Source organism: Schizosaccharomyces pombe, assembly GCF_000002945.2.
Source record: "Schizosaccharomyces pombe strain 972h- genome assembly, chromosome: I".
In the NCBI taxonomy this organism is placed as follows: domain Eukaryota; kingdom Fungi; phylum Ascomycota; class Schizosaccharomycetes; order Schizosaccharomycetales; family Schizosaccharomycetaceae; genus Schizosaccharomyces; species Schizosaccharomyces pombe.
In genome coordinates this window covers 364,475-389,322 of record NC_003424.3, presented here as the reverse complement: position 1 = coordinate 389,322, position 24,848 = coordinate 364,475, and the positions used below count along the sequence as shown (strand labels likewise).

The 24,848-nt window shown below is 36.0% G+C and overlaps 10 protein-coding genes, 10 long non-coding RNA genes and 1 other non-coding gene across 21 annotated transcripts; 9 read left to right on the top strand and 12 right to left on the bottom strand.

Moving 5' to 3' along the window:
* Positions 1-93: 93 nt before the first annotated feature.
* Positions 94-1,073, bottom strand: trm112 (methyltransferase complex regulatory subunit Trm112). The gene is made up of 4 exons (NM_001018315.3): positions 908-1,073; positions 702-871; positions 510-602; positions 94-464 (listed from the first exon to the last, which is right to left on the bottom strand). The coding sequence occupies exons 1-4, from the start codon at positions 921-923 to the stop codon at positions 363-365; spliced, it is 381 nt and encodes a 126-aa protein (NP_592914.1). The 5' UTR covers positions 924-1,073; the 3' UTR covers positions 94-362.
* SPOM_SPNCRNA.643 lies at positions 146-971 on the top strand. The gene has a single exon (NR_151007.1). It is a non-coding gene; the product is annotated as a non-coding RNA (long non-coding RNA).
* Positions 1,074-1,466: 393 nt separating the features above from the next.
* Positions 1,467-3,040, bottom strand: tif313 (translation initiation factor eIF3m). Its single transcript, NM_001018314.3, has 3 exons — positions 2,929-3,040; positions 2,709-2,865; positions 1,467-2,537 (listed from the first exon to the last, which is right to left on the bottom strand). The coding sequence occupies exons 1-3, from the start codon at positions 2,977-2,979 to the stop codon at positions 1,537-1,539; spliced, it is 1,209 nt and encodes a 402-aa protein (NP_592913.2). The 5' UTR covers positions 2,980-3,040; the 3' UTR covers positions 1,467-1,536.
* SPOM_SPNCRNA.2151 lies at positions 2,815-3,086 on the top strand. The gene has a single exon (NR_191519.1). It is a non-coding gene; the product is annotated as a non-coding RNA (long non-coding RNA).
* Positions 3,087-3,122: 36 nt separating this feature from the next.
* On the bottom strand, positions 3,123-3,542 carry SPOM_SPNCRNA.2150. The gene has a single exon (NR_191518.1). It is a non-coding gene; the product is annotated as a non-coding RNA (long non-coding RNA).
* On the top strand, positions 3,153-4,437 carry rsm19 (mitochondrial 37S ribosomal protein uS19m). Its single transcript, NM_001018313.4, has 3 exons — positions 3,153-3,216; positions 3,280-3,385; positions 3,436-4,437. The coding sequence occupies exons 1-3, from the start codon at positions 3,174-3,176 to the stop codon at positions 3,566-3,568; spliced, it is 282 nt and encodes a 93-aa protein (NP_592912.2). The 5' UTR covers positions 3,153-3,173; the 3' UTR covers positions 3,569-4,437.
* loc1 (pre-ribosomal protein Loc1) lies at positions 3,890-5,166 on the bottom strand. Its single transcript, NM_001018312.3, has 4 exons — positions 4,974-5,166; positions 4,733-4,843; positions 4,263-4,337; positions 3,890-4,198 (listed from the first exon to the last, which is right to left on the bottom strand). The coding sequence occupies exons 1-4, from the start codon at positions 5,001-5,003 to the stop codon at positions 4,103-4,105; spliced, it is 312 nt and encodes a 103-aa protein (NP_001018183.2). The 5' UTR covers positions 5,004-5,166; the 3' UTR covers positions 3,890-4,102.
* Positions 5,167-6,122: 956 nt separating this feature from the next.
* SPOM_SPNCRNA.2149 lies at positions 6,123-11,617 on the bottom strand. The gene has a single exon (NR_191517.1). It is a non-coding gene; the product is annotated as a non-coding RNA (long non-coding RNA).
* gti1 (gluconate transmembrane transporter inducer Gti1) lies at positions 7,911-11,479 on the top strand. Its single transcript, NM_001018311.3, has one exon. It carries the CDS (start codon positions 8,969-8,971, stop codon positions 11,129-11,131), a length of 2,163 nt encoding a protein of 720 aa, NP_592911.1. The 5' UTR covers positions 7,911-8,968; the 3' UTR covers positions 11,132-11,479.
* Positions 11,618-11,724: 107 nt separating the features above from the next.
* On the bottom strand, positions 11,725-12,071 carry SPOM_SPNCRNA.2148. The gene has a single exon (NR_191516.1). It is a non-coding gene; the product is annotated as a non-coding RNA (long non-coding RNA).
* A 114-nt stretch (positions 12,072-12,185) lies between these two features.
* On the top strand, positions 12,186-15,007 carry tup12 (transcriptional corepressor Tup12). The gene is made up of 4 exons (NM_001018310.3): positions 12,186-12,330; positions 12,392-12,479; positions 12,877-13,229; positions 13,493-15,007. The coding sequence occupies exons 1-4, from the start codon at positions 12,207-12,209 to the stop codon at positions 14,638-14,640; spliced, it is 1,713 nt and encodes a 570-aa protein (NP_592910.3). The 5' UTR covers positions 12,186-12,206; the 3' UTR covers positions 14,641-15,007.
* A 110-nt stretch (positions 15,008-15,117) lies between these two features.
* On the bottom strand, positions 15,118-16,231 carry SPOM_SPNCRNA.2147. Its single transcript, NR_191515.1, has one exon. It is a non-coding gene; the product is annotated as a non-coding RNA (long non-coding RNA).
* tsc2 (Rheb GAP, tuberin Tsc2) lies at positions 15,192-19,532 on the top strand. Its single transcript, NM_001018309.3, has one exon. The coding sequence runs from the start codon at positions 15,359-15,361 to the stop codon at positions 19,376-19,378; it is 4,020 nt and encodes a 1,339-aa protein (NP_592909.1). The 5' UTR covers positions 15,192-15,358; the 3' UTR covers positions 19,379-19,532.
* On the bottom strand, positions 16,349-19,007 carry SPOM_SPNCRNA.2146. The gene has a single exon (NR_191514.1). It is a non-coding gene; the product is annotated as a non-coding RNA (long non-coding RNA).
* SPOM_SPAC630.12 (lipid phosphatase) lies at positions 19,373-21,274 on the bottom strand. Its single transcript, NM_001018308.3, has one exon. It carries the CDS (start codon positions 20,749-20,751, stop codon positions 19,483-19,485), a length of 1,269 nt encoding a protein of 422 aa, NP_592908.1. The 5' UTR covers positions 20,752-21,274; the 3' UTR covers positions 19,373-19,482.
* SPOM_SPNCRNA.2145 lies at positions 19,682-21,673 on the top strand. The gene has a single exon (NR_191513.1). It is a non-coding gene; the product is annotated as a non-coding RNA (long non-coding RNA).
* vps55 lies at positions 21,433-22,576 on the bottom strand. The gene is made up of 6 exons (NM_001018307.4): positions 22,506-22,576; positions 22,432-22,450; positions 22,283-22,355; positions 22,134-22,218; positions 21,975-22,030; positions 21,433-21,928 (listed from the first exon to the last, which is right to left on the bottom strand). The coding sequence occupies exons 1-6, from the start codon at positions 22,520-22,522 to the stop codon at positions 21,792-21,794; spliced, it is 387 nt and encodes a 128-aa protein (NP_592907.2). The 5' UTR covers positions 22,523-22,576; the 3' UTR covers positions 21,433-21,791.
* On the top strand, positions 22,160-22,841 carry SPOM_SPNCRNA.2144. The gene has a single exon (NR_191512.1). It is a non-coding gene; the product is annotated as a non-coding RNA (long non-coding RNA).
* A 39-nt stretch (positions 22,842-22,880) lies between these two features.
* bmt2 (rRNA (adenine) methyltransferase Bmt2) lies at positions 22,881-23,878 on the bottom strand. Its single transcript, NM_001018306.3, has one exon. It carries the CDS (start codon positions 23,771-23,773, stop codon positions 22,961-22,963), a length of 813 nt encoding a protein of 270 aa, NP_592906.1. The 5' UTR covers positions 23,774-23,878; the 3' UTR covers positions 22,881-22,960.
* SPOM_SPNCRNA.2143 lies at positions 23,067-23,541 on the top strand. The gene has a single exon (NR_191511.1). It is a non-coding gene; the product is annotated as a non-coding RNA (long non-coding RNA).
* Positions 23,879-24,096: 218 nt separating the features above from the next.
* Positions 24,097-24,168, bottom strand: SPOM_SPATRNAPRO.01. Its single transcript has one exon. It is a non-coding gene; the product is annotated as a tRNA-Pro (tRNA).
* Positions 24,169-24,848: the final 680 nt, after the last annotated feature.

The following is a 24,848-nucleotide window of genomic DNA, read 5'->3' as shown; positions in this document are numbered from 1 at the left end:
ATTCAGGAAGTATTTTTCAGGTACATCAATTTTTCAAGAATGTCAAAGTGATGAGTTTTATATACAGTTATTACGCATACTATTATAGTTTAATATCCTTAGCATACTGCTTCGATATTTAATTTATAACTAGTTGCTATTTCCAATATAAACCAAATTTTGAAAAGTATTCATATAACCTCATTCACAACTCCTTTAGTATCAAAAATAATGTCAATTTCATTTTGACAAAAATAGTAAAACAAAACCAAATGCGAATATGATTCTTCCCGAATATCCACAGTCCCAAAAATAAAGATAAAGCAGCTTTTGCAATAGTTTTCAAACACCTAATTCTTTCAAAGTGGCACCAAGCACCTAACTTAAATTTCTGATTCGGAAAGCAGCATATTAGGAATTCCTTCAAATATGGGGTACACATGTCCACAATTCCCGCAAACCATTTTCCCCTCTGTGATTTCAGTCTAGTAGTTAAGGTTAGAACACAGCTGAACTTTTTAGAATCATACCTCTAGTAAAACATTATGAAGAGATTTCAATAGCACCTCATCGGAATCATCAACAAGATCGGGCTTTTCATCAGGTAAACTATAATTACCCAACTAGTTATGGTTAGATTGGCTTAACAACATTGGATTATGAAAATTTTAATCCGACACAACATATCATTTCTTCATCAATCCAACTATAAGAGCACAAACCTGTCTCGTTGTCTTTAACAAAGCATTCCAATCGATTCTGGGCATAATTCCAATAAGGAACTCCGGTTTCAATTCTAATTGTTGAATAGCCAATTTCGCATCAACCACATCCAACGGGAATGCCTCAGGAGAGCTTGTGCATTTTTTATTAGAACAGTTTAAGAAGTTTGCTATTCATTAGATAAACTGACTTGTGAAGTTCGTACCTGTTAGTAGCTTCATTCTTTTGCTTTCAAGTATTTAAGAAGTTGAATAATTTATTTACAGCCGCTTTTGTATTTCAAAAGAAAATATAAAGATTTCTAATATAAATACTATCAAGTCGTCGAAAACTCTTAAATTTGCCAGTAGCTATGGTACAAAAATTTTTTAAGTAACGTCAGGTAAGCAACACTTGATATATGTATGTTAAGTCAAAGTTATTTATGCGTTAGGAAAAACGAATGTTGACAGATTTGTTAGATATAAACAAAAGATTTAATAAAGCTAATCATTTTGCAAAATTAGGAGTCAATCTTCTTTCCTTTTTTAAAATCTCAATTTTACGTAACAGTTGTAGGTTACTTTTTTAGTTAGTGTACAAAAAATTCTTTAAGTTGACGACAGAAATAATTAGGGAAGTCTCTTGGTTAAAAAGAGTCTTGCACGGATACATCCATAATTACAAAGAAAGTGATTGCTGCTTTGAACTTCTTCGCTTTTGGTCTGCTATTTATTAGTGTACTGCAACCTAAAATTTATAAGAAAATCTTTAGTCTAAAGTCCACGTAATTGAAGGTAACTCTAATACAGGTGAAACTTAATGATCAGAATCCTATTTTATTTTTCTAATGAACTATTCAGAGGCTGTGACCGCGGATCCGTCTCTATTTCCCTTTTTGCTAGAGGCTATAGTAAAGCTAGATAAAGGTTGCTCCATTACTTGTAGCATGTAACGTAAACTTGAACCCCATTTAGCTAATTTTTCGTGTAAAGCAACCCATTCGTGCTTACCAAAGACACGATAGCTGCTACGGTGAATGGATAACGTTTTAGTCAACTGAGACATGCGGCCTTCAACAAGTCCAGCACGAATAACATCAATGATCCATAATTCTACTTCATTTTCATCAATCTTCAAACTCTTGGCTACATCACCATAGGATAATGTATTATTGGGAGCCTGGGTAGCTAATGAAGCAATAGTTAAAAGTTTCATCTTACGTGCAATTGCATCTTCATCAAATTTTTGGTGTTGGCAATGAGCATGGTTTTCGGCAACCCAACTTACATAATCGTCGGTCATCCCGCCGGACAAAATACCAAGTAACTGTAAAGTACTTTGTTCAAGCTGCTGAACGGGTGGAAGGGTGACAATATCATCAAAGAAAAAGTACTTAGGGCTGTTAACAGCGCGTTGAACTAATTCGCGAACCGCCTCGTCAGCAGTTGAGTTGTCCATTTTTACGGCTTCCAAAAGGAAAGCAAATGATTGCTCATCATCGTATGATTGAATAGCTTTAGAAACAAAAATATTAAATGCCCGATGGTCCGATACACTGACACCAGCTTCTTTAAGCCAGTCAGGGAAGTATTTCAAATTAGGTGCAAGAGTGCTAAACAAGGAATAACGGGTAGTGAGAGTAACAACACTAGTAAGAATGCTTAAACGTGCGTGTTGACGTTCTTTGACGGCCGTATTAAATAAAATGCTTAAGACACTGAGTATGGCAGGAGTGAGATTGTTGTTTTGATCGGCAATCTGCTCTAAGGCTTGGCAAAATTTAGAAACATGATCTTCGAAAGCAGCAGATTCTTGGATAAGATTAATAAAGACGGCTAAAATAGGCTCGAGTTCTGTTTCGTGTTAGTAATAGCATGGAAGAGAAAATAAGCGAAAACTTGGAAAGCTGCAAACCAAACACATCAGCTCATAGTATACTTTCAGAACTAACAATATAACAAATGCCCTTTAGCACTTATTAAAATAATTCTTTAATTTCCTAGCCTAAAACTATTTTGCATTACCTTTCTCAGGTGCTTGTGCCAACAATGGCAAGCGAGTCAGAAACAGATTAAGAACTTCTTTAACATTTTCAGAAGCCAAATATTCTCGGCAAAGAGCAAGTACATTTTTATCGGTATTAGCCTCAAGATTATCCAAATACATAGCCAATTCTTCCACCTTTTGAAATTTCGTTAGTTGAAAAAAGTTTTACCAAAAATCGCCGAGTCATTAGCGACATACCTGTTCCTCTACGGAAGAGTCAACTACCAAAATAAAATCAGAGCCTTCCATCTCTGTTATTAATACGAATCTAGCAGACGAGAAATGCAAATATTCGCTGTTAGTGGTAGTTGGAGAGTAGGACTTGGCACCTCCACCTCGTTCAATGGTTAAAACGAAGTGGAAGTAACAACACCAGGTTGCTACCTCACATTTATTAACGATTGCTGCATTAGCAATTAACTAGCTTTCTAACATTTCACCTCATGTTTTGGACTAGTGTAGCCAGAGCTCGGTCAGTCTGGAAAGGTAAATGAATATAAATATACTTGTTTTGAAAATAATTTAGAACCTGTTATTCTGACATTATAGGACCCAACGTGGTCGATTTCGGTGTCAACGTTCAGCAATGTATTAAAGGAAACGTTCCTATAAAAACAGCTGTGCGATCTGCAACTATTTTACCTAGAATGGTTGGGTATGATACTCGTATTTAGCAAGTGTGGACGTTAACTAACTAAATTCTAGTGCTCAATTTATGGTTCATAATGGTAAATCATATGCCAATGTAAAAATTACAGAAGATATGATCGGGCATAAATTAGGTGAATTTGCACCTACCAGAAAAGCATTTCATTACAGACAAACTAAAAATCGGTAATTATTTTGGATTCTTGGCGAAAACTGGGCTATATGGCCTATTCAAAACACTTTTCACATGGATTCATAACTACCAAGAATTTCAAGTCTGCCTCAAAATTTCAATTCGTGACTTTAAATGGAGCTACCATATTAGTATTTTGTAGGACATTTCCTGTAAGAAAGCGAATATATAATTCGCCGAATCTTTTCATTACTTTCAGGCTTTTAATGACAGCACTTCTTCCAATGGATGTACTTGCACGTATAAATGTATGTATGAAAAAGTGATATGATGTTGCATAATTTTCTGTCAATGTTTTACAAAAGAATTTTGCATTCCCCTACTTGGATTTTTTATTTTTAAATTTGAAACGCAATGGCTTATGTGTTTAATGTTATTGGTTGTACTTATTTAGTAGTCTGTATAATGAATAATTAACAGCATCGAAAAACCGAATGAACCCGATATCCCAAAAGAAAATGAAAAATTAATAATTGAAAGGCAATACGAAAAAAAGGATCTTTGGAAGTGTCGTTATAACAATTGAATAACTCATTTCTTTTCGTTTTTCCGACCCGTCTTTTTATCAGCTTTGTTATTGCTGATTTTTCTGTCAGATTGTTTAGAAAAGACGGCTTCGCGCTCGTGCTAACGTAAATAGTTAGTAAATTGACTGAAACTTGAAATCAAAATAATTCATGGAAATACTTACAGCCACTTGAAGTTTAGATTTTATTTTATCGTCAAGCTCATAAGTAACTTGATTGAGAATATTTTGAAGGTCATCCTGTAACAGCAATTAGTTAATGAACAATGAATGTGGAAAATGAATAAATAGATGAAGGAATGCCCATCAATTAAAATCAAAAAGTAAAAAAACAAACAAACCAAATCAGATCAAAAATTAGATTACATGACTCAAAAAGCGCAGCAAGTTCACTTAAAACCTTATTTGTCGGATCTGGTGGTAAAGAGGAACGAATGCGGAAGAATAGGGTTCAGGGCCTTGAAAGTTTATAAACAAGATTTGTAGGATTTATATAGAGAGATATTTATCATCGTAACATCTACCACACTGACTTGAGATTTTTGTTGTTTAATGTTTTTGAATATTACTTGTTGAGTAAATGGAAGCATTTTCAACATCTATAATGAAAGAACATGGATGTGAGAATGAATTACCTTAGTTTCAGCAAATATTTTCCCCTTCTTCTTCCCCTTTTTCTGAATCTTAGTTTGGGGATTTTTAGAAGTGTTTAGCTTGGGAAGGTCCAAATCCTCCACGCGAATTTGCTACAAAAAGAAAAAGTTAGAAAAAAGGGTTCGATTTTACCAGTAAAAGTAAACAAAGAAACATTTAAAGAAGAGAAAAGAAACTCCCCTTTTACATGGTTCGTAAATTGTGAAGGAAGAAGGAGCATACATTTTTTGGTTTAGATTTTTTCACGACCATTTTCTAAATATAAAAAGTCGTAAAATGATTTAGCAAGGCACAAAAGGATAGAAGAAATGCAAACGTTAAAGATCCAAAAACGAAATTAGAATGAAACGACGAGTAAGAAACGAAAGCAATCAGCTAGAGACGAATTGAATTTTTTTTTGTACGGGCAGTGAGTGTTTGCAACTAAACTACCAGTGCGCTTTACGGGACTTTCGGTGAGATACGGAGTTTTGCCGGAGACAATTTTTAAGGAGATGGTCTCGGAGTTGTGCCGGTGGTCTATAGAGGAATCGGAGTATTGTCGGTGAAAATCGGAATGCTGTCGGTGAGGTTGTCGGAGATTTATTGAATGTGTAGGAGGAGGCTTCAAACCCATATACATACATACATAAGATAATAGAGATGCATAAGGATGGAGATGAAGGGAAGGAGGCACGGCTTACACAGTGAAAAAATGGAGAAGCTAGAGTGGAATGGGAAAGGGAAGCGTAAGCGTAAGCGTCATACAATGACAAACTGCAATTCCAGCTTGATACAAGAGTTGCATGGATCGATGTGTTTTCATCCACTCTAGCATCCCCATAGTATGATGCGTTTCGATTTTCATTTTCATTTGCCTAGCCCTATAATTCCTCATTTCCTCCTAATTTCATGTATGAAATTGTTCAAAATTTTATTCCGTTTTTTTTTTTACTATTTTATCCAATTTTTATTTCAGTCTTTTCTTCATAATTTCATCGCTCAAGTTTTCATCACTTACCACCCCTTTCCACCTTTTCCTTCCTATTAGCCTAGCTAGCTTAGTGCCCTTCACTCTAAAGCTTGCTTCTCCTTACTTGGGCTTTTGTGTGGTGTAGCGTGGATTGCTTGCTTAAATGCAAAATACCCATCGCATCGCCGATAAGCCGCGAGCCCGCACGTGAACAAGACTAATTCCATAAAACGTGTTATGCTGCATTTGCATGCCACGTTACACTATGCAAACAACGTGGCTTTTCTTTGTTGTGTTGTGCTGTACTGTACTAGACTCTACTGCACTAGACTAGACTGTACCGTACTCTACTATATTTTACAATATACTATACTATGCTATACCAACCAAACACTGGGCGCGGCTTTTTTCACTATGGATAAGATTGGTGTCACCCAAAGACCACCTCCTCTCATTTATTTGTTCGCCCGCTTGCTTTCGTTTCATTGAGGGTTATCTGAAGATCGAGGCCCGGGGTAACGTATCATACAGGCAATAGGCGTTAAGTCAAAAGGTGGGGAAGATTGGAGAGACTTTACTGTTGGAGAACAAGTAACATTTTTCAAAGTCCCACAGTCAAGCATTATCCAAACATAGAGTAGGAAAGTTTGCGTACGAGTCATGCGATCGTCTGAGATTTAGGTAGGAAATACGTGGTAGTGGATGGATGGGTGCTAGATCGAAGGGCTAGTCTAATAAAAGTATATGGAAAGGCATTGAGTTTGCAATATGACCGAATGCTACCGAAAATAGAGAGCATCATTTTTTAAACATGGTGAAACAAGTCTTGGGGAAAAGAATTTTGTCCAAAGTCCGGAAACGCCGAAGAAATTGCAAATTGCAAAAAATTGTTGTTGTTGTTGTTGTTTGCACCTAATAGTAATAGCGGCTCAAAAAAAAGGTGCATCATCAAACAAACAACCCCACCGTCAGGGGAAAAGAGGGATGAGAAAGATGAGGATCTTTGGTTGGATGGTTATTTCCATATCGTTCGATCCCTATCGGTTCGTATTCGTTTTAGTGCATGTTTTCGAGTATGTTGTTTGGATGAGATGGAGAAGTCTTTGTTCACCAGGTTGTCATTTTTCATTAGATAGTTGTCTATTTCTCTTAGGTGATTGTATCTTCTTTTCATTAAATAGTTTGCCTTCTTATTGCGTTTCTTTGCATAATGATGTACGTGAAAAATTTCTGTTAGCATTGACTTTTGCAATGAATTTTTTTCATTTTCCAAAACGAAAAAAAAAAATTTTTAAATTTTTTTTACTCTTCTCTTTCTTTTTCATCTTTTTCTCTTATTTCATGATTATTGATGTCCACTGATAATTGCAAATCTGTTGCTACATCGATGGTTGATTTGGACAGGGCACGTTGCTCGTCTCCGCGCACCTTTTCCTTTGTTTACGTTCATCTTTGTCTACCTTGTTGTTCTGTAGGAGCGAAGTTCCGTGAGTAGGTCTTGTTTGCACATTTACGTTTTGTGTCTAGGCAACTTTTTCAAGCTTTGCCGTTTTAGTTTCGTTTGGTTTTGTTTTGTTTTTGTTTGTTTGTCTTTTCCTGTCCTTTCTTGTCTGCTAGGGAAATGTTGTGCTATTTTTTCCACTCTACTTTTTTATTTTATTTTATTTCATTAAATGCCGATGTCGATGTTAATGTTAATGTCAATATCTATGTCAATGCGGTTTTTTTTTTTTTTTGATCATTCTCTTCCTTATTTGGACTTTGTTGTTTTCTGTTCGCACTGGATTTCGCTTGCGCTACTTTTCTCTTTGTTTATTTTTGGTGCTGCTCCCTTCCCTTCCCCCACATTTCCTTCAAATCCTCTTACCTCTCTCTTCCTCGCCTTTCCCCCCTTTTTTTGTCCTTTCGTCATAAGCGGCCGCCAGAATCCTTTTGTCTTTCGTACCTTGTTGTCTTCCTGCTTGTCTTGCCTTTCCCGCCTGGCCTCTTGCTGATCCTTATTCTGTAATGCCCTGTTTTCCACTATAACGCAGATTGCGTCATCGTTCCATCTGTTAGGCATTTAGCGATTTTCTTGTTTATGGGGTGGCCCTCCCCGCTTATTAGGGATGAATGTCCCGTTTTCTTCGAACATGGCCAGAACCTGGGCGGATCGGGTCGGGCTCCGTTAATGCTTCTTATTGATGCTTGACAATCGGAAACTCGCTAATAACCTCTCAGCACTACCTAACCCGTCAGCATACACACTGGAGGAAAGAATATACCGCCTTCTATCGATTCTTTTCATGACGTTTTCCGTTGCTTGCTGGGTGCGGTTTTCTACCCCTTACAATGTAGTCGAATTCATGCTATGAGGAGTACACATTTGCATATTTGTTCTTGGCATTCACACTTATGTATTAGCTTCCTGCTGCGGGTGAAAAACTTTCTCTCTAAACCATCTCCTCAAGACTCGCCATCTTTCAACAAAGGACGAGTTGTTTGCCTCTTACAAGCCAACTTTCTTTTCTTTCAAATCAGTTGATTGCCATCCGATTGGTGCTGTTCCGCAATTGCTTGAAAAAGTGCGACCCATTAACGGCTTTCGCTTTTTTTCGCTTTGCGCTTTTGGTGGTCAAAAAGCTTCTCCCCACAAAGCTCCAAAATTCGTTGTTGGTGGTGAACATTGGTTTGCTTTTTGAATTGAAGGGCCATTGTCTGTTTATTGAATTGTTTTTCTCGGTTTGATTTGTCTATTTGTTGGTCTGGTGTAGTTAGTCTACCGCTTTCACTTCATCTCATCCATCTGCTCGCCTGTCTATCTGTGTGTAAGTGTTTGTGTGTGTGGGATTGACTGACTGACTCGAACTCGACTTTCGCTCTCTTGCAATCCAATCAATACTTTAACATCCATTGATTGATTGATTGATCGATTTTTTCTGGTACGATTTTGTGTCGCCTAGTGGATTGATTGATCTCTCACTTTCTACTGTACATTTCATATTTCTTTGTTGTTTCTCTTACGACATTTTTCCCTTTTGTTTTTTCTTCTACTCTCAAGCGTCTTCCTTTCTGTTTCTTGAGTTTTTCTTACCCCCTTTCTGTTGTTGTTGTTATTGTTTTTCATTTTTTTTTCTTTTTGGGTTGTTTATCGAAACATTGCCTTGCCATTTAAGATCTAGTAATTGTTCGTTTTTATTTTCTTTCTTTTCTTTGGCATCCATTGCTTCTCACTTATTCCATATTATACATTTCTTTTTCTTTTGCCTCGTTTCTTTCCTTTTTCATGACCGAACCTGGCAATCTTCAACCGACATTTGTCGGTTTCATTGGCACTACTGTCGATGCACTCTTGCTCTTTGAGGCTTGTCGTCAAAACTATACACACTTTGTCGACCGTCGTCCCCAAGATCGTGAGCGCGAACGTCTCATTCGTTCGGGAAGTGTGTTTGTCTTTGATGAGGTTCAGTCCGGTATAAAACGCTGGACCGATGGTATCGCCTGGTCTCCTTCCAGGGTCATTGGCAACTTTTTAGTGTACAGGCAACTTTGCAAGAAGAATTCCGTTTCCGATCGTAAGCGAAGCTCAAAGTCTCGCTCCGACAGCGACGAAGAGGAGGTTTCCGCTTTTACCGTTTCTGTTCCTGTCGACGTTGACGTTGCTTCCCACGTCAATATTAGTTCTCCGTCTGCTCCTTCGCTTAGTGACAACCTTTTTCCAGGTTCTTCTTTTTCTGCCTCTTCTCAGCAGAATCCTTCCTCCCCTGGCTCCAATGACATCAAATCCGAATTTGCCGCTGTTAAAAATGAATATGTGCTTTCCCCTACTAGTCCCACCACAAGTGCTGCGTTCCCGTCTTCCTTTTCTTCGTTGCCCCTTGTTTCCTCCAAACCGACTGGTACCCCCTTTGTCCCCAAGTCTCCCCCGTCCTCATCTCCATCCACCACCAATGTTTCCAATGCTTCCACTTCTTCCGCGCCCATAAATCCCAGGGCCCCTCAGACCAGGCGTGAATCCATTTCTTCCACTTCATCCATCCATTACTGTTCCTCCTCTTCCCTTTCCTATCTCCATGATACCGAAAGAGCCTTGGTGGGCTCACTCACCGACTCTTACGGTTTTAAAAAGAGTGGCCTGATTAAAAAAACTATCTCTTTAATGATTGATGGTCGGCTTCACCATCTCATATCTTATTATACCCCAGAAGACGTGCTCAATGGGAAACTTCAAACGCCCAGCTCGTTCAATTTGTTTCAACAGTTAACCATTTCAAAAGATCTATTAGAGTACAAAAGCTTCCGTATTCCTCCTTTGGTTGAGGCTGCGGAATCTGAAAAGATTTCTCAATTGAGTACGCTAGAAAAGCGAACTCTTCCGTCTTTTCCTTATAACCCTTTCTTCTCTTCCTCCACTGCTGAGATTGATCCTTACCATTTTCAGGGTCTTACTCTTTCTACCTCTCCGATTTCTGGTGTAGAGTCCTCTTCTCTCTCTTCTGCAATATCTAGGAATCAGTCTAATCTTTCATCTTTTCAACAACAGCAGCAATTTTCGGCTTTGCAGTCAATTTCAAACAATGCCTTAAATGAAAATATTGAGCAGCCTCCGATAAAGATGGCTGCTCGTCATTCCTACCCAAACTTTTTACAGACTCTTCCACAGTATATGAATGATGTTTATAATCCATCCGGATTAGCCTTTAACCCTGTGAATCCCAATGCTAATAATTCATTTGTTAATTTGAATTTAATTCAATTCACATCACCATCTCAAGCTCTGTTCGATTACGGAGAAGGTCCTTATGTCGACCAAAAATCACAGTATTTGCAGCCAAAACAGCCGTCTTCTAACACTGATTCAATTGACCAATCTTCCTATAACATGTCTCTTGCTGCTTCCAAACAATTTTTAACGTCTGACACGCAACCCGATGTCAATGAAAATTACTCTTTTATTTCCAATTCTATCCCAAAAAACTTATCCACCTCTTGGAACCAGAATATGGGTTATCATGTAACTAATTCAAACTCAGAACTGGCCTCTCAAAACCCGCTTTATGCTCAACAGGCCGTGTCAATGGAGAGTATGGGCAATGCCATTCAGTCAAGCGCTTATTCCGCTATGTCGACTCCGCATGGAGGTCATTATGACCACTATGCCGCCACTGCGAAAGGTAAAAATCCTTTAGCTGCTGAAAACCACGCTTCTGGTGGTCGTTTACCCAAGGTTCCAATTCCTCCACTCTCGAATATGCGTCGAGGATCTGTTCCTATCATACCTTCATCTGCTTCTTTACCAATGCGTACTTCGGGAAATCGATTCTGTCATTATTCTTCATTAAATGGAAATCACAATCGAATTTCGGCACGTACGAATCCTTATCCCATTAACAACCAAACGATGCTTTTTACTGAACCACTTTCAAAAGAACGCGGCTCCTTGTCATGATTACAAAAAAATTCTTACGAATATTAAGTTTTGTGAGGTTTTTTTTCTTTTTTTTTTTTAAATGTCTTAACGTTATGTATTAATCCTTTTATCCAACTCTTGTTATATGTGCCATATATAAGTAAAAACATTCCATTCAAGTAATGTTTTTTTTATGTGTTTACTGCACAGCTCAATATCTGTTTTTGTACTATTTGCTTTACATTCTGTTCATGTTAGTGGTAGTTTTCAGATGCTCTAGGATAGCTTTTTCCACCAGCAATAACTTATTCTTCAAAGCGGCTTTAAAATTGAAGTTTTTGCGAGTAGCATACTAAATGAATATTTATGCCAAGCAAACAAACCCTTTCAATAAATCTAGGAAGTGTATCATAGTAAATTAAGTCAATGGGCTGAGGAGCAGGCCGTCTATGGCGTATGAAAATTCGAGACTAGTTTCTGGAAATAGCATATAGTGTTTTCAAAGTTATTCACTATCAAGATGAAATTAAATTACGTTAACTTCTATGGAATTCATCCTTAAAGTAAGTTTGTTTCAAAATACCCATAAAATAGTTTTCTTGATTGACTTTAAGAATTCATATTAGGATTATGACATCTACACTTTTGTAAAACTAAACTTCCAATAAAAACCAATACCAAATAATGTTTTATTACCAATTGTATCAAAACGCTTCATATTCTTCCCAAAAAAAAAAAAAAAGGATCTTCTATCTAAAGATTTTCAAGGTTTTAGAGTTAAGATATTTCACGAACTAATTCAAAAAGGGTTTCAATCGATTAACGTTAAAAAATATGTTTTACGAGGTTTCATCACAAATTAATGATTTTACATTTTCCAACTGCGGCAAGTTGAATGAACAGCCAAATTACTAATTCAACAATATTGTCTCGCTAAGCATAAGTGAAATTGTCTTTCCTGACATGTTAATCTCAACATAGTTTGCTTACTTTAGCTTCGAAGCCGAGAAGGTTTTACCGAAATTAACGAATGTTATTTCTCGTTATTTCTCAAACAACATCATTCATGATTACTGTCCGCCAATTCACTTTTACCATCTTCAAGTTTCAATTTATGGCGACGTCCAATGTATCATCACGTGTAAATGAGCTTTTAGAAGCGGTTAAAAAGGAATTTGAAGATATTTGTCAAAAAACTAAAACCGTTGAAGCTCAAAAGGATGATTTTGAATATAAAGGTATCTTATACAAGAATTTGCTGACAAATTTGCGGTACAAATCTAACACTTCTTAAATTAGCAATGATATCTGCACAAATTAATGAAATGGCGCTCATGAAACAAACCGTTATGGATTTGGAGATGCAGCAGTCTAAAGTGAAGGATCGGTATGTCAATTTTCCTAATACACGCTTGGCGAGAAGGTTTGTTATATTAGTACAAGGTTATGCAATTATTGTGAGTGTTGTAGAGTCTTACAAAAGCGATTCCTCTCTAAATATTTATACAATTTACGGTCGTTGACGATAAATCTTTAAAGATGCTAAATAATGGTGGCTCCTTTGATGGGAGTAAATTCTATTAAGTAATCTTTTCATATTTTTACTCCGATGAAGGGTATTTCGTTTTTTACTCAGTATTTGGATGTTTATCACTGTTCGAAGATTCTCTGTCCTTTTCACACTTTTGTCAGCACCAGCATGCCTTCTGCTATGTGAACATTTATTCTCAATTTTATATTATATTTTCTCGAAAGCTATCTTTCTTGTTACTAACTCTCTCTAGTTACGAAGAAGAAATCACCTCCTTAAAAGCTCAACTGGAAGCTAGACGCAAAGAAATTGCTTCTGGCGTCGTCCCACAGTCTTCGAAAACTAAACACGGGCGCAATAGCGTTTCTTTTGGAAAATATGGAAATGCGGGCCCTTTTAACTCGGACAACTCCTCGAAACCTTTGATACTTAATAACGGTTCTTCTGGAGGAACTCCTAAAAATCTTCGATCACCTGCCATTGATTCAGATGGTACTGTTTTAGCTCCTATTCAGACCTCGAACGTAGATCTTGGTTCACAATATTATTCCAGTCCTCATGTACGCCCTGCTGTGGGTGCAACCATGGCTGGATCTGCTATGCGAAGTAAGTTCAAGCTTGCATTGTAGCTTTTGGCAACAGCATTTGTTTTTTGACTTGATCAAGTTTATAGATACTTTTTGTCTTTCACTTTATTGTTTGCATCTGGTATGTTGTACACCGTATGTTCCCAGACAATTTTTTAATGCTGTCATTAATTCGTTTGAATTCCTTGCGGCTTTTGTTCATTTTTTGTAAAACAAAATACTATTGCCGAAACTATTTTGCTTCCTCGTTTTAATTTGGATTTTCTTACTTACCATTCACAGCATTTCCTTCCAATTTACCGCTCGGACATCCTCCACCTCCATCTGACTCAGCTAATTCTTCCGTCACACCTATCGCTGCTCCTTTGGTTGTAAACGGAAAAGTCTCAGGTAATCCTCCTTATCCTGCTGAAATTATTCCGACATCCAATGTGCCTAATAGAGAGGAGAAAGATTGGACTGTCACTAGCAATGTACCTAACAAAGAACCCCCGATCTCTGTTCAACTACTTCATACACTGGAACACACAAGCGTTATTTGTTATGTAAGGTTTAGTGCCGATGGAAAATTTTTGGCTACGGGTTGTAACAGAGCAGCTATGGTTTTTAATGTGGAGACCGGTAAATTAATTACGCTTCTGCAGGAGGAATCTTCGAAGCGTGAAGGTGATTTATATGTTCGCAGTGTAGCATTTAGTCCTGATGGTAAATACCTTGCTACTGGTGTCGAAGATCAACAAATCAGAATATGGGACATCGCTCAAAAACGTGTTTATCGTCTACTGACTGGGCATGAGCAAGAAATTTATTCCCTTGATTTTAGCAAAGATGGAAAAACATTGGTTTCTGGTAGTGGAGATAGAACTGTTTGTCTTTGGGATGTTGAAGCTGGCGAGCAAAAACTAATTTTGCATACCGATGATGGTGTTACTACAGTAATGTTTTCTCCCGACGGTCAATTTATTGCTGCAGGTTCTTTAGATAAGGTAATTAGGATTTGGACATCGTCCGGAACTTTAGTAGAGCAGCTTCATGGTCATGAAGAGAGTGTTTACAGCGTTGCCTTCTCTCCTGACGGAAAATACCTGGTTAGTGGAAGTTTGGATAACACAATTAAGTTATGGGAGTTGCAATGCGTCTCCAACGTTGCACCCAGCATGTATAAGGAAGGCGGTATTTGCAAGCAAACTTTTACTGGACATAAAGATTTTATTCTAAGTGTCACTGTCTCTCCGGATGGAAAATGGATTATTAGCGGCTCGAAAGACCGAACCATCCAATTTTGGTCCCCCGATTCTCCTCATTCTCAGTTAACTCTCCAGGGACACAATAACTCAGTAATATCGGTTGCTGTTAGCCCGAATGGCCATTGCTTTGCTACTGGTAGTGGTGACTTACGAGCAAGAATTTGGTCTTATGAGGATCTGTAAGAACTAGCGATGTTTCATTTATAGCATTGAATGACAATGTCCGAAACCTACTTAATTTTTTAATTCTTCATTTGCCAATAATGCCCATTGACCATTGTGAGACTCGCTTCTTGGCAAGTCTTTTTTCCTTTATTTTATAAAAATTCATAACCGATTTTGTAACCCTTCAAACTTGCGGCTTATTTTGGTCGGAATTTTTCTATCAAGTCAAGCCGACCAGATGTTTTTGCTAATTCTTGAATCATTTCAATTCCCTTTTTTTAATTTTTGATACTTCCATACAATCCCCGACAACCGAAACTCTGATTTTATCCATAGTATTTCATTAACTATTAAATCCCAACTTTTGTATATATTTAATAGACCCTTCAAGTTATGTATATGTTTGCGCGACCTAGCTACTTAGCAATTGGTTTTTACGGTTAAATAACTTCATATATTTTTTGAATTTTGAATGTCGAATACTAAGTTTCTATTTATTAGTTTTAATGTCGTTTCAACCTATTCCTCTTAGATAAGGTAATGCTTCCCCTAATTCATAGCAGCCTGTCAGCTCTCCTCCCCACCCCTACCAGTGTAGCTAATACTTGAAATCAACTTCCATGCTCATAGTTTATGATCTTGAATATTCCATTAAGTTAAGAGTTCAGATTTGCTTTATGTGGTTATTCTGCTGAAGGTCCTAATTTATTGACGTTGAAAAATAAAGGCCACATAGATGAACAATAAATCACTTTTGGATCTTTCTAGTGAGCCTGCTATCAAAGATACAGACATTCTATCATATTTTGATGCTAACCTTCCTTTTAAAAAAAGGCATCAGATTGTAAGGAGTATTTACCATGGCTTAAAATACTATATATATTCATCGACTTCTATCATTCAAGTATGGCAAAATATTCAGGATTTTATCTCCACCAAAAACGATAATGCTGCTTTTCGGGAGCTTGTATACAATCTTATGATGAGATATGTTTCTACACAAAAGCATCTCTCGATTATAGAGCGCCACACTTTTTTTCAAACTATTGAGAAAGATCCTTTTCAAGATATTGCTGAATTACAGCTTCGGCTTAAGAGTTTGAGTGTTTTAACGGATGAAGGGCACAAAATCTCCGGTATTGAGAATAGGGTTGGTCCTTTGTTGAGTGCATGGTTTAACCAGTATCTTCAATGGCAATCTCAAGCAACTGAATTGCAAGGCAAAGACGCAGATTCAAAGCTCGTACATTTGCTTTTTTTTAAAAGCCTTTTTAAGTTTTCTACCAACTTAGTAAAATTTCAGTGGTTCCTAGTGCCTGAACCTCAAATGCTACAGCTTGTTAATTCCGTGGTACAAATATGTAATCACGCTCGCTTAGAAGATGTGGTTACTGAGGTTCTGATGTTTTTTGATTCCATGATTCGCTACTCGGTTATTCCAAAAGCTTCACTGTATGATACTGTTCTTATTTTGTGTAGCACATACATCAGCACCTACTCATATTCGAAACTTGCACAATCTGTTATATTTAATCTTATTAGTAGTCCCGTGTCAAATCTGGCTTTTGAAAACGTATTTAATATACTTCAATACAATCGCTCGAATGTTAATGCTGTACGGGGCGCTGTGCGTTTAATGCGTTTTCTCATGCTGCAAGAAGTGAAAAATGATGCAATAGCTTCTATAACTTTAAGTTCAAGTATTGAATTTACTGAGTTTCCATTAGGATTTAATGAGAATGTTGATTTTGAGATCCTTGGTACTGTGTATCTTTTTTTACGTACACCTTCTATATTAAATCGCCTTAATTTTTTGGATTGGCATCGGATTCTTAATATTTTAATGTATTGTTCACAATATCTACCTTTGAAAGCTAGTACATCGAAGGAAGCATTTTCGAAGACTGCAGCATTTGCTAATATATATGATCGTGTTTTGGATTTTTTGGATTTCGAAGCCTTGATTCCACTGCTGCAACAATTTCAGGTTAAGCTGGTATTCTTTTTGAAGGATGTTCTTCCAGTGTTAAAGCCGAAAATTCGAAAAAAACTTTTACGTCTTTTTGAGACTTACAATCTTATATTTCCTTGCAATCAATATTGGGTATTCAACCTTGAATTTTTACTTGGTATTTACCAATGCAAAACATTTGATCTTGAAGATCGAGCTCTTTTATTTAAGCTTGTGGAAGATGCTTGCTCTGTTGCTGATGAAAATTCGGCCCCCATTTTGTGTTCGAAATTCCTTTTTCCAGTAATTGAAAGCTTTTCTAAGGAATCTGATGATTGTGTTGTTTCTCCTGTATATAATATGTTGTTTTTCTTGTCTGTCAATTTTCAAAACCCGGGACTTAAGGATTGTATCGATCATATTTTTCAACAGCTAATTTCCGACACGAGCTCTGTTACTGTTCGCAGACTTGCCACGAGTACATTAATTCGTCTTTTTTATTATTATTATGACTTAAGGGATGCTGTGCCTATTCAAGAAACACTGGCTAAAATGTTAGAAATCTTGGAGACTCCATCTTTCCCTTTTGTTTCTCGAATGTTGTGTTTACAATTCTTTCTTCGATTTCGAGCAAATGGGACGTCTATTTATATATGTGAGAATATAGATTTGAATGAACCCTTCAAAGTCTTAAACGTTGATTCAGAACTGATTCCTGCAGTTTATCCCATTTCTGATTCTTTTGTTAACTCAGCAACAGTAGAAAAGCATATTTGGGAACGAAAAGAAAACGATTTGATTAAAATTTCAAATCATTCTACAGAATATGGCAAGGACTTTGTAACGTTCCCAACGTCTTCCTTGTTAAGGTTTTATCGAAAATCCATGGCTACAGAGTCTAACTGGACTATCCTTATGTTCATGATTACCCACCTTGCTGATCAAATAAGTAATAGGAGTATGTTTATCGGCGCATTAGAAGAAATCTATAATTTACTTGATTTTATGTGTGATATCGTTTTTGAAAGAGTTTCTATATCTGCTGAAATTCCTTCTAATATTCGTAAGGCCAACATCATGATACCAATCTTGCAAAACGTACAAATGCTTTTTGTTTATCATGATCAATTCAGCAGGGCTCAGGAAGATGAATTAGTCAGCGTTTTTTTTGCAGGGTTGCAAAAATGGAACGAAGCATGTCATGTTTCTATTCATTCACTTATGTTATGCTGTTATGAATTACCCGTTTCAATTCGAAAGCAGTTACCTGCAATTTTAGTCACTTTGTCAAGGTTAATCACCAAACCTGATTTGAGCGTTCACATTTTAGAATTTTTATGCAGTTTAGCAAGATTACCTGATCTTATTGCAAACTTTACGGATGCTGACTATAGACAAATTTTTGCAATTGCTTTGAAATACATTCAGCACAGAGATTTCACTAAGGAGTCGAAAGATTCAAATGATACGGAGAGCATATTAAAAAACTCTTACTCATCATACGTTCTAGCTCTAGCCTATAGCGTGTTACAAATATGGTTTCTTTCGTTAAGATTAACTGAGCGTAAAAAATTCGTACCTTGGATATTGCGTGGACTGAAGCTTGCTTCTGAAGGTAAACCATTGGAAGATTTATGTCTTGTTCAATATGACATGATGCAACAATTTTGCTATTCTAATTCCGACATCAATAACCAAACATCTACTTTTGTTGACTCAGACGTGGAAAGTGAAACTTGGATTCGTGGTAATTCACTCTTTACGATAAACGTGTCGGTAAACTCTGGATTCTTAGAAGCTGTCATTCGTCGCCCGACAGGTACTACGCAGTATACTTTTCGAAATGAAGCAAGTCTGCAAAAGTTTTTATGGGAGGAAAATCTCACAAGTTCAAAGGCTCTTACGAGGGGGCTTTTGTGTACTCCTAGCAGCTTTGTCTCTCATTTCTTGGATCCACATGGTATTTCTTTATACAATCAGCCTCTTCTGCTTCCCTCTAATGATGATTCTGTGCGTAGGGCTATAAGTGTTTTTGACCGTATTCCTGTAATTGAATCACTGAAGGCTGGTCTTGTGTACGTTGGGTACCAACAGCGTCGAGAAGCAGACATATTGGCAAATACAAATCCTTCTGAAGATTTCCTTACTTTTCTTAACGGTCTGGGCACATTATTCGAATTAAAAACAGATCAAAAAGTTTTCGCTGGTGGTTTAGATAGGGAAAATGATATAGACGGTGCGTTTGCGTATTGTTGGAAAGATAAAGTTACCCAAATGGTGTTCCATTGCACTACAATGATGCCAACTAATATAGAACATGACCCTGGGTGCACATTAAAGAAGCGTCATATTGGAAATGACTTTGTTACTATTATATTCAACGAATCTGGTTTAGAGTACGACTTTGATACAATTCCTAGTCAGTTCAACTTTGTGAACATTGTTATTACCCCTGAATCCGAATCTATCAGAAGAACAGGGCGTCAAATTAAATTTTATAAAGTTAAAGCGTTGACCAAATATGATATTGACTTTAGCTTATTCCGTCGTTACAAAATTGTTTCAAGCGATGCATTACCGGCAATTGTTCGTGATGTAACTCTGAACGCTGCCGTTTTTTCACATATATATCATCGCAGTGCTGGTGATTATGTTCATATATGGGCTGAAAGATTACGACAGTTAAAAAGATTACGCGAAAAATTTCAAGCTTCAGTTTTACCAGAAGACTACAATCTCGACGAGCAAACAAAGACCAAGCTTCAAAATGGCACGAATTTTTCGGACTTTACTAGTTATTTATGAGCCATAAGGGCATATAAAAAGTCCTAAATTAAAAGATTGATTACGATTGTGCCTTGCCATCATTAATTAATTTTTTTTATTTAATCTTAAATATTATTTATAGATCAGATAATGAAGATGTTAAGGAAGATGAATAAAAGAAACGGTATCCATGTATATGAGATGAATGTAGAAAGGGTTATGCGCACAATTTTTTTAAACAAATGAATTGTTGTTGACAATGAAAATCGGCGTGCATGAGTTTTGTAAAGTGGGAGGCTATAACGGTCAGTTCCAAAAAAAAAGATAGCAGTCCTCAATAATATAAGAGCAAAAAAGATGGATATAGAAGCACCATACCAAACATAAATTTGAATTTGGTTAGGAAGAATGCATAACTTTGTCTGATAAGAACTTTTTTGATCGGCTTTAGGGTTGTCATAAGGATAGTTCAATGAGAGAAGTTGATATCCCGGATATAGTATGCCGCTGGTCATAGAAAATGCCTTCACATTATATTCCGTGGTGGCTGCTTCTCGAGTATCCACCTGGTAATTATGCACAACTTCGCAATAATCGTGATCGTCTCCAGCAAATGCGGCAATTGGTTCAACAGCTTTTAAAATAGACTCGGAAAGTTCTGGCAAAAGCAAGTTTTGATACTGATATCCCAAACCATATTTGATAACATCATCTTTTTCACGAAGCTCCCCGCAAGAATTGATGGCAGGGCGAAACAAAGGAACGTGAGATAGAAGGATCCTAGGTCTCGAGTTGTCCTTATTTGTTTCAAAGCTTTTTAAGAAGTCTCTAGCCGGTTGATAAACTTGGGGATTGACGTTGTTTGATAAACGAATTCCATCTACAATAACCAGTGTATGATTGCCAACGTCTATTGATCGAGATGTTGGACCAAAAAGAGATTCAAATCTTTGAATATCCTTAACAATAGCGTGATTACCAAATCCAATATCATGATTGCCAGGGTAGATTTCCAATTTATTGGTGAATTTTGGGTCAAGGACGTTCATCATTCTGAAATAATCTTTTTTAAATTCTTCAGTTGCGAATTCTCTACCTGTGTCCATCAAATCGCCCATTATGAAAGTAATATCTGGCTTCAGTGATTTATGAAGATAACGCCAATGCCGACGAAGAAACTGGTCGGAAATCCATTTAACGATTCCAATTAAAGGTCGAGGATAATCATAAGTCAAATCGTCAACTAATTGAGGATCCGCAACCAATGCAATCCTTACTGGATTCCCAGTACTCTCCCATTGCTCCCAAGACCGCCAATCGCACTTTTTATGTGGCCTTGTATGAATAATTTTCTCGAGATAAAGAACATAAAAACAAAAAGCAATTATGACTAAAAAACGACCTACTTTCATCTTCAGTTATTCTTTTCTTCTATTAAAAATGCACGCTCTAAGAAAGTAAGAATAGTAAATCGAGATAGTATGCCAAGTATATACACTACGTTCTAATTTATCGATGCAGAATAAAGGTCGAGTAATTTCAAAGCAATCTAATGAAACTCCACGTTTACAATAAAACCGAAATGTTGGAGAAATGACACTAGACCCTAATGATTAGTTAAATTTATTATTCCTGTTCTTAGTATGACTTTGAAACAGGTGTATTTTTCTTCTAGATAAACCTTGTTAGTAAAGACTTCAAAAATTGTGAAGTTTGGAAAACTGAAGGACCTTTGGCTCAAGAAGCGACTGGCCTCATGTAGAGAATCTTAATATGAAGCTTTGCGGTGCTCAATTTCTTGATTGAATACCCACTATTTTCACTCAACAAGTAATATTCACCTTCTAATTGATTTAATTTATAAACTGACTCATTAATTGCTTTGTATTTAGGTCGATATTGAACAATCTTCAGAAGCACGTAGCTAGAGAGGATAAGTTCTAAATGTCGCCTAATCAGAGAAAGGTACAATCTTATTTTAAATTACTCATATAGAAAACTATTAAGGTCCAGAATTCATATAGACGAATACATTCTATAGTTTAATTTTATCATAAAAGTGACTTTTCGTGATACTTCGGCCTTACTAATTACTAGTTTAAATATGTAACGTAATATCTATTTTGACAATGACTAGATATTTAATCAATATAAAAATTCCAAGAAACTGAAAAATTCCAGTATTTCTCTTATAGTAAAAAGCACCCAAAAACGAGAGAAACAGGTTAACTATAGTCAAAAGCCAATGAGTAAGATATTTCGTTAACATACTTCAAGAATCAAGACTTGAAAGCAATGCTCCGTGAAATTGAACATCTGAAAAATTCAAGAAAACTGTTAATATTAACACGAATCCTTATAACTCTTCAGACACTAAGAAATACTAAGGGGAGAGCAAAGTATGAGAAAAGACAAGCATTAAACGAGCAATTAATAATCAAGTAAATAAATATTAAAATTCTTCTTCGTGTTGAACAAAAGCTTGAGAATATAAAGTAATAACAAGAAATATAATAGATCCACCAACGCAACTCATTGTAGCAGCAGCAGTACCAATTAATCCGACATTAACAAATACTATGGGTAAAGCTATTATAAATTAGCATAAAGGTCTCATTCAGTTATAAATACATACCAAACCCGGTACAGATGGTTGCACCGAATGTAAATCGACCAAAGTCAAGAAGATTTCTTTAGTAAACGTTAGTAGAGCTCCTTACAAATAATAATGAAAAATAACAATTATGGTTGAAATAATTTCCCCAGAACAACCAACATTATTATATTTCCATACCTGTCTTCCTCTTGTAAAAAGTCATGGCTTGTCGAGTATTTTTTCGTAAGGAGATTAGGAAGAGGAGCTAAAATGAATGGAATGACTATTCATTAGTAATTCGTAAGCAATGTAAATGAAATAGTTCTCAACGGTTGACAAAATCATACCAATTAGCAGTGGATACCAATTCTTGAATAAAGCACAAGACAGGATCACCAGCATAAATCCTACTGCCAGGACCTTAATAATATAAGTTAGACTCGTTTAAAATGGAATTGATGTCTAGCTCGAGTAGGAGTCATTGAGCGATGCATACCGAAGAAAGACCGATAATTCTAATTGGTGACAAACGTTAACCTTTGCTTTTTCATATTAACAAAAATTACTTACTTCCTGAGGTCGGACATATTTAATTACTATCGTTCACGAATATATACTGCAAGCTAAAGTTTACTGCTTTTGAGAAGAGAGACTTCGATGATTACCAGCTACTTCACCTAAAAAGGGTACGCTCCATTACGTTATACAGATGTGTTCTGTATGCATAGAACACAGAGCGGTGCACAAGATTTGTAAACTTGGCAAATAAGTTTAAAAAGACATATAACGAAAATGACTTGTTACTATTTTTTACACCAATGATCGAGCTTTCGGCTCATTAGTAAAGTATCGCATACGAACAAACTCTGAAAAACGTACTTTGTAGCTACGTAAGTAAAGGCTAGTAATTGACATTAACAATACAATTAAAAAAAAGCAAGAGGATAACCGACAAAAAGCATTCATTTCATTAATTTAACTTTGAGATACTAGTAAAATAAATTTTGTATTGACAAATATCTTAATTAGAGTATACAGGGAATGAAGAAATTATTCCTAGTTGCCCCATCATTAACGATCTTCTTTTTCCAGTCTATTTCTTTCATAGGAAAACACTCGTAAGAATATAAATAGTAGGCTATTTTTTTCGATATAGACTTTTGACGACAGATAAATCCAAACTGTATCATAATTGAGTGTAATGTTTTTTCATCCATGTACCGAGAATTTGTTATGCAAGGCGAAGGCAAAACCAAAAATAACCAAGGAGGCTGTTCTTTATTAGGAGGCATTAACAATCCTGTACAATGTAATAACATTTTAGCTCGGAGTTCTGGAGGTGCAAAATTCAGCACAAGTGAACAACTTATCCCAGTAAAAAGTCCTTCTTCAGGAGTTCTTTCAAGAAAGTCCTGTTGTTTAATCAAGGGATGAACAGAATGCAAATCAATCCTTGAAACTCGGAAAAGTCCACAAGTTGAACATTTGTTGTCAACAGAAACACTGCCAATTTCCAACAAATCTTTCGGCTCCTTAAGACGTGCGCAATACGAAAAACAGGGAGTTGTCCGAATCCATTTTATCAATATTTTACTTGAATCCCCTCCTTTTCCTTCCGCTTGACCGGATCGACTAGCTCGTTGGTAAGCATCAATACCTATATTTTCGAGTTCACTTTCCACATTTTTTATTTTTTCAATCGGAGCACTTGACGCAATAAGTCGAGATTTCTCTTTTAACAGGTTATGATAATGACGAATAAGCTTATTCCCCTTCAGTCCCTTTGCATTATCAATGTTGTTTTTTCCAATGCGATTCTTCACTGGAATGGGACGCATTCAAATAGTGATAAAATATTTGTTAATCTCCCAGATGAAAATATAATTGTATTTACAGTAAATGGTTCATAAATGTAGTTTCCTAATTACTTGAAAAGTTTTTACGATGAAAGAAGTAGTGTCGCGTTACTTATAAAAATTCAGCACAAGAAGAGCTTGGACAATGTATGATAAATTCTTAATATGTAATTAAAGAGCGGTAATTTATGCAACCCTTTAACCATTACACAGAATATTAAACGGGTTTCCTTTTTTTATACGGTTTGTACTTTACAAGCACAAATCAACTTTTTTTATATTTGAAACAAAAATTTAAAGGCTTTGGGCTTCGAGGGGGATCGAACCCCTGACCACTTCGACCCAAACGAAGTATGCTACCACTACACCACGAAGCCTCAGTTGATATTGTGCTTTGAAAACTGTATATATAGTTATTAGATTTACTTGATTATTAACTAAACTTTTTCAATTGTTTTTAAAAAATAATCAAAATAAAGAAAACAACCGCCAAATATGGTAGAACTATAACATAAAAAAATTCGGATAAATAAACAGCCAATATCAACTTCTCTCTTAAATTGTTTTAAATGATTCCACTCATCAGTTACGTTACGATATAATTGATATAAGTTATTTTTAAAAGAAAGTAATAAATGTGTATAAATATGTATATACGACAGCTATTGAAAAGTATTTTGGTAAATTCTAAACTAACGATTTATATCTAGTGGAATTGGATAAGGGACTTTATTTATTATTTCTTAAATAAAATACATTTTAAAAAATAAAAAAAAATAAAAAAAGAAAAGAAAAGAATTTGGTGTACTACGGATTACCTTAAGTTTTTAAGTTAAACGGGTGAAGTGTAAGTATTTATGATATGAAAACCATAGAAACATTTTTGTATTTTTACTACTTACAGACGAATTCTAATTGTTTCACCAGACTATATACTATTAAAACAAATAAGTGCTTCAAAAATAATTATTGTAGATTAAATTTTCTTGATAACTCAAACTTGAGTAAATTAATTTTTTAGAGTATATGTTAAAAAAATAAATACTTTTAGTTTAAT

Excerpts from the sequence above, each read along its gene's own strand:
- trm112 (NM_001018315.3), bottom strand. Across the intron at positions 603-701 it reads TGTTAAAGACAACGAGACAG|TTGGGTAATTATAGTTTACC; the intron begins GTTTGTGCTCTT and ends AACCATAACTAG. Across the intron at positions 465-509 it reads TTCATAATGTTTTACTAGAG|ACTGAAATCACAGAGGGGAA; the intron begins GTATGATTCTAA and ends CTTAACTACTAG.
- tif313 (NM_001018314.3), bottom strand. The coding sequence starts at position 2,979 with ATGGAAGGCTCTGATTTTATTTTGGTAGTTGACTCTTCCGTAGAGGAA. Across the intron at positions 2,866-2,928 it reads ACTCTTCCGTAGAGGAACAG|GTGGAAGAATTGGCTATGTA; the intron begins GTATGTCGCTAA and ends AAATTTCAAAAG. Across the intron at positions 2,538-2,708 it reads GGCACAAGCACCTGAGAAAG|AACTCGAGCCTATTTTAGCC; the intron begins GTAATGCAAAAT and ends AACACGAAACAG.
- rsm19 (NM_001018313.4), top strand. The coding sequence starts at position 3,174 with ATGTTTTGGACTAGTGTAGCCAGAGCTCGGTCAGTCTGGAAAG. Across the intron at positions 3,217-3,279 it reads AGCTCGGTCAGTCTGGAAAG|GACCCAACGTGGTCGATTTC; the intron begins GTAAATGAATAT and ends CTGACATTATAG. Across the intron at positions 3,386-3,435 it reads ATTTTACCTAGAATGGTTGG|TGCTCAATTTATGGTTCATA; the intron begins GTATGATACTCG and ends ACTAAATTCTAG.
- loc1 (NM_001018312.3), bottom strand. The coding sequence starts at position 5,003 with ATGGTCGTGAAAAAATCTAAACCAAAAAAT. Across the intron at positions 4,338-4,732 it reads AAATATTTGCTGAAACTAAG|GATGACCTTCAAAATATTCT; the intron begins GTAATTCATTCT and ends TTGCTGTTACAG. Across the intron at positions 4,199-4,262 it reads AATCTAAACTTCAAGTGGCT|CACGAGCGCGAAGCCGTCTT; the intron begins GTAAGTATTTCC and ends TATTTACGTTAG.
- gti1 (NM_001018311.3), top strand. The coding sequence starts at position 8,969 with ATGACCGAACCTGGCAATCTTCAACCGACATTTGTCGGTTTCATTGGC.
- tup12 (NM_001018310.3), top strand. The coding sequence starts at position 12,207 with ATGGCGACGTCCAATGTATCATCACGTGTAAATGAGCTTTTAGAAGCG. Across the intron at positions 12,331-12,391 it reads GGATGATTTTGAATATAAAG|CAATGATATCTGCACAAATT; the intron begins GTATCTTATACA and ends TTCTTAAATTAG. Across the intron at positions 12,480-12,876 it reads CAGTCTAAAGTGAAGGATCG|TTACGAAGAAGAAATCACCT; the intron begins GTATGTCAATTT and ends AACTCTCTCTAG.
- tsc2 (NM_001018309.3), top strand. The coding sequence starts at position 15,359 with ATGAACAATAAATCACTTTTGGATCTTTCTAGTGAGCCTGCTATCAAA.
- SPOM_SPAC630.12 (NM_001018308.3), bottom strand. The coding sequence starts at position 20,751 with ATGAAAGTAGGTCGTTTTTTAGTCATAATTGCTTTTTGTTTTTATGTT.
- vps55 (NM_001018307.4), bottom strand. Across the intron at positions 22,031-22,133 it reads TTTTTACAAGAGGAAGACAG|AAATCTTCTTGACTTTGGTC; the intron begins GTATGGAAATAT and ends CGTTTACTAAAG. Across the intron at positions 21,929-21,974 it reads AACCATCTGTACCGGGTTTG|CTTTACCCATAGTATTTGTT; the intron begins GTATGTATTTAT and ends AATTTATAATAG.
- bmt2 (NM_001018306.3), bottom strand. The coding sequence starts at position 23,773 with ATGCGTCCCATTCCAGTGAAGAATCGCATTGGAAAAAACAACATTGAT.